General features: G+C 38.1%; 1 protein-coding gene across 1 annotated transcript; it reads left to right on the top strand.

Annotated features, from left to right (window-relative positions):
- Positions 1–1,006: 1,006 nt before the first annotated feature.
- Positions 1,007–1,951, top strand: LOC116909162 (olfactory receptor-like protein I9). The gene has a single exon (XM_032912652.1). It carries the CDS (start codon positions 1,007–1,009, stop codon positions 1,949–1,951), a length of 945 nt encoding a protein of 314 aa, XP_032768543.1.
- The last annotated feature ends 4,000 nt before the right edge of the window (positions 1,952–5,951 follow it).

Genomic DNA, 5,951 nt, shown 5'->3' with positions numbered 1-5,951 from the left:
TAGCAGCTGAGGGTCTAATACCTGCAGAGACAGCCTCAAGAGTCTCTAGGAAGAGTAGAGACTAAAGTCTTGTGTCTAAAGTCAGAATTTGTCTTTTGGAAGACTTCTCTTTTTTTATATCCTTTATCTTGTTCCATAGGAATTGCGATATTATAAAGATTGATTTCCTAGATCTGCTTACTTCAATATTGACAATATTGAAAATACCTTCCTAACATCATTAAGAATTGACTAGCACTTGTCAAAACTTGTTATCATGGCCTTAAAAATATCAATCTCTTAGTGGTATGTATGGATAAGGAAGAACTCAAGATAATTTTGCATATATGTTCATACCTTGTTCTTGTCCTTATATTTTCAATAATTTATGGAAATTGTCATTAAATTTTCCTACATCAATACCAGTGATATTCTCTGTAGATGCTTTTAATTATAATAATTACTAAAAACAATCGTAAACTCTTATACTCAGTGTTTAATAAATACAAAATTACCTCTCTGAACTTGATCACTTAGTGTCAAAGTTTTAGAGTGGTCAAGTAGAGTAACTTTGCATTCTGCAAAGCTTAAAGAAATATATATGTTCCTATGTGTGGGTGTACATATACATATACATGTTAGATAGATGGATAGATAGTTAATATGGAAAACTTCTTTAGAACCATCACACAATGAGAAAATGATAAATCACAGGCAGTTCAATTCATCTAGGATGACTAGCAAGGTAAATCTAAGAAAAAAATTCAATTTCATGCCAAGACTAAATAGAAAAAATGTTTCAGAAAGAACTGCCTGGTGAATTATATGCTAAAAAGAAGTTAATAAGTTCTTAATAATTATTGATAAAGGCATGTTGATCTGAACAGTATACTACTTTTGATGATATTATTGTAGAGGATGTAAATGTGTTACATCATCTCAATGCCTGATGAATTTGAAATACATTCACCTTCATTTGGATTGTTAAATGCTGCTATTCTTTCTGAAAAGGCATTTGTGTAAAGAAATGACTAGAAGAAACCAAACTGCCATCTCTCAGTTCCTCCTTCTGGGCCTGCCCATTCCCCCAGAGCACCAACACCTGTTCTATGCCCTGTTCCTGGCCATGTACCTCACCACTGTCCTGGGGAACCTCATCATCATCATCCTCATTCTTCTGGACTCTCATCTCCACACACTCATGTACTTGTTTCTCAGCAATTTATCCTTTGCCGACCTCTGTTTTTCCTCTGTCACGATGCCCAAGTTGCTGCAGAACATGCAGAGCCAAGTTCCATCCATCCCCTATGCAGGCTGCCTGGCACAGATATACTTCTTTCTGTACTTTGGAGACCTTGGAAACTTCCTGCTTGTGGCCATGGCCTATGACCGCTATGTGGCCATCTGCTTCCCACTTCATTACATGAGCATCATGAGCCCCAAGCTCTGTGTGAGTCTGGTGGTGCTGTCCTGGGTGCTGACCACCTTCCATGCCATGCTGCACACCCTGCTCATGGCCAAATTGTCATTCTGTGAGGACAGTGTGATCCCTCACTATTTCTGTGATATGTCTACTCTGCTGAAAGTGGCTTGTTCTGACACCCATGATAATGAATTAGCAATATTTATCTTAGGGGGCCCTATAGTTGTACTCCCTTTCCTTCTCATCATTGTTTCTTATGCAAGAATTGTTTCCTCCATCTCCAAGTTCCCTTCTTCTCAAAGCATCCATAAAGCTTTCTCCACCTGTGGCTCCCACTTGTCTGTGGTGTCACTGTTCTATGGGACAGTCATTGGTCTGTACTTATGTCCTTCAGCTAATAACTCTACTGTGAAGGAGACTGTCATGTCTTTGATGTACACAATGGTGACTCCCATGCTGAACCCCTTCATCTACAGCCTAAGAAACAGAGACATAAAAGATGCATTAGAAAAAATAATGTGCAAAAAGCAAATTCCCTCCTTTCTATGATGGTAATACTTCAGATCTTCATATAATTTCTTGTAGAAAATGTTAATATTGTGCTGTTGTCACAGAATCTTTCCTCATCATGGATCCCTCTGTTTAAAGGTCCCACAACATAACTTTTCAACACACAAGTTAGAAGTTTATATGAGGAGTTGAATTTGGGAAGTAAGTTTGGGGGATCTGAATATGCACATGTTACTTGTCCCGGTGGTCTTGAAAACACTAGCATAGAATTAAAGTCACATCTCTAATCCCCATGGTTTTCTATTTTAATTTACTCCATTTTATCATTTTGTCCAAATGTCTGTTTGACTGTGTGCTTATAAAACTGTACTTTATAATCTCAGATCAATATTTAATAATATCCAAGTAACTCAGCTTGCCAGCCTTTTTCCAGTCTTATACATGCTCTTTCTACAATTTGTCATTAAATAATTGCATCACTTAATTCCCTAGACTATGTGTTCATCATTTGTGTTGTTTTCTAGCATAGATGTTTGTTGTCTGTTCTCAGTGATATCTATAAGCTTATAAAGTTCTCAAAAATGAGTATTTTTTAAAAGGGGCAAAGATAAAGGTAGAGGGTTCATGGGGCCCCACCAGTTTTTTTAACTATTAATTGTTCACAGACTCTGGGAACAGATAGCCACCATCTGTAGTAGTCTATTTATAGCTGATCTCACCAGGGTCCAACAGATAGACTAGATAATCTCAGTAGGTCACAAAACAAAATGAATAGTCATAAATGTGAAAAGCAATCTGTGGAGAGGAGAGATATGACAGAAATCATAGGGAAGAGGTGAGAGTTGTTGTGTACATGTGTAAGATTATCAGAAAATTATCTAAAAAAAATAATTTATAGTGACCATTAAAGAGAGCCACAACTGAACACAATACAAAGATCAATTTATGTGTGGAGTCCTGCCTCGATAGCTACATCAACAGCATAGCTACTGCATTCTATGTCCAGGTAATATCACAGGAGAAGGAATGGAAAGATTACAAAAATCGGAATACCACTGTGTGACTGCCTTTCTTAGAAATGTCCACTTTAACAAGGCCTGAATAATGACAATATCAATAGACATGTTAATACAGAAGTGAACAAAAAAATCTCACAGGGTCTCAACACCAGACTAAAAACTATAGGCAACTAATGATTACTAAGAAAAAGAGAGTTAAGTACTCCCAGGGATTAACCCCCTGATTGATTACCCAATACAAAGCAGTTAGCCTTGAAATCATATCTATCCAAATAACAAACATGAGTTCATCAAGTTGTGCTTATATAGTTTTGATTGATAGACAGACAGACAGACAAGTATATAATAAGCAGATAGATAAGAGACAGACAGACAGACAGACAGACAACAATAAAAAGAAAAAGAGGCTACTGCTTTGAGAGTGGATTGGAGGGAGGGAAAGAAAGGGGAAAGCGATGTATTTACTTTTTAATAAAATTTTAAAATAAAACAATTTAATACTAATGAAATAATGATAGGAGAGGGCCACCACCACCATACCATGCAGTAAGGATAGGCAGAGGATGCCCAAAGACATGCCCATTTTGTGGACCTATCTGCAGCAGAAGCCACTAAATGTACAAATATGTGGTGGAGAGATGGGAGCAAAAGAAAATCTGAATGAATTGAGCACTATGAAGAGAGAAGGAACTGAATACTTGAGAGTGGAGAGAAATAGCCTGAGATGAATAGCCTGCCCTGTCACCTGATGCCATAGTGAAGCTCCAGCCTGCACTGCCACTGAAGGCCATGTCTAGGTCTATAGCCACGTAGCAGCAGTAGGTCTGTATCAATGTTTGTGGTTCATATTACCAACAAAAGCCATTTTGAGCATCCCTGATCTGTGTTGCCACCTGAATGGTGATGCTGAAACGCTATGCAGAGTTGACCCCACCCTCACTGCCTTCAGCATTCTGAAAAACTACTCCCACCCCTCAGTGGCTGCAGCACTCAGGAGAGAAGGCCCTGCACCAGGCCCTGCACCATGCCATCCAGTAGAACTGGGTCTGCTGGTAGAAGCACAGGCGAACTGGCTCTGAGCACATGGCTCTAGAGAGCTTGTCCTGTCATCCCATTGCCATAGGTGGTATAGGCTAAGGAATGATAACCTCCCTCACTCCTCACTACCTTCAACTGGAGAGCTGGCCCCAAGGTCCTGAGAGTAGGAGGGCTGGCTCTGCCCCTCACTGGCTGCAGAATTCATGAAAGGCCATGCACCTCACGTGGGTAGCTGGCACTTCTGGCTTGGGCACCAGTGAGCTGGCCCCAAAAGCATGAGATCTGGAAAGCTGTTTCTGCCTTTTGCTGGTTGTGGCATTGCTTGTGCTAGCTGGAACAGTGATGGAAAGCTCACCCTGATGGTGTGAATGCAACAGAGTTTGTGGACTGACCACCTCAGCTACAAGACAGCTCAGATACAGAGCTTTGAGTTGGCCCACCCTAATATTGACCCCATCTTTGAACTGCGAGAGCACATGAAGATGAAGGGGCTGGCCCTTCAGATCCAAGGCTGGAGAATCTCCATGATACAGGGCCAACAACAGGATATCCAAAAGGAGTAAGTCTATGTAGGATCCAGTATTGATAGTGTAGTAGAAGCCAAAGGCCTCAAACCAGACCAATAATTCATTCCAATGAACACTTGAAAACAAAGGTGTGTAATCAAAAGGGTATACTGTGTGACAAACTACAATTTCCATAGAATGGTGTTTGTTTTGTTTTAATTTCTTTTTTTTATTCTTTTGGGGAGAGAAGTTGCAGGGGCAGCGGGTAGATACAAAGGGATGAGGAGTGAGTAGGGTTGTGGTGTATAATGTGAAAGTCACAAAGAATCAATAAAAAGTGATAATAAAATAGAATAATAATGTATACTATCCATTTGTATCTTTCTTGGGCATATTTCTAAAGAACTCTTTATCCTAACACAGAGGTACTTGCTCTGCCATGTTTATTGTTACTCGATGTACAATAGCCAGGAAATGGAAACATCCTAGATGTCCATCAACTGATGAGTGAATAATAAAAATGTGGTACATTTACATAGTGGAATATTATTCAGCTGTTAAGAAAAAAAATCATGAAACTTGCAGATAAATGCACAAAGTTTGCACAACCATTCTGAGTGAGGTGACCCAAACTCAGAAAAACACCTTTTCAGCTAATTGTTCTTAATTTTGTGTTTCTTCTGCTGAGACTTGACTATCCATTCATTAGCCACTTGTCTATCAGATTATTTGGGGTTTGTGTTGTTTGGTTACTTTCAGTTATTTATATAGCCTAGATGGTGACATATGCATGATGTGTACTTGGAAAAAGTCCACCCGTTCTGTAGACTATCTCTTTACTCCACAGATATTTTTTGTTGTGAAGAAGCTAATTTCATATATCACATTTGTCAATTCTTGCAATTATCTCCTGCACTGTGGGAGTTCTTTTCAGATAGTCCCAGCCTGTGTTTAGTTATACCTTGAAGTGTTTTATTTAATTTCCTATAGCAGTTTCAAAGGTTAGGGTCAGACAGATTGATAGATAGATGATAGGTAGATAGATAGAAAGATAGATAGATAGATAGATAGATAGATAGATAGATAATAGATAGATGGATAGCTATAATGAAATAAAAATTTTAAAATGTAAGATCTACAAATGAAAAAACATGCATTGTTTATTTTATTGTATCCTGATTTCTTCACTTGTTAAAATATTTATTTTTATTAAATTTGATTAAAATATTTTGTGAAATTTTCATATATTAATAAAATTTTACATACTTTTAGTCTTTCTTCTCCCTTTCCAATTTTTCCTACTTTATCTAATTCCCTCTCAAATTCATAACCTTCTCTATATTGTATGTATATATGTATATACACAGACAGATATACCGATAGATATAGACAGACAGACAGATAGATGTATACATACTGCTGGGCCCATTTAGAATTGCTCAAACATGTATTTGTTTAAGGCGGACAACTTTGGAT

Source organism: Rattus rattus, chromosome 9, assembly GCF_011064425.1.
Source record: "Rattus rattus isolate New Zealand chromosome 9, Rrattus_CSIRO_v1, whole genome shotgun sequence".
NCBI lineage: Eukaryota > Metazoa > Chordata > Mammalia > Rodentia > Muridae > Rattus > Rattus rattus.
Note: the sequence above shows the minus strand (reverse complement) of the source record. Positions and strands in the feature narration are given on the sequence as shown.

Coding starts and splice junctions, on each gene's coding strand:
- LOC116909162 (XM_032912652.1), top strand. CDS start 1,007: ATGACTAGAAGAAACCAAACTGCCATCTCTCAGTTCCTCCTTCTGGGC.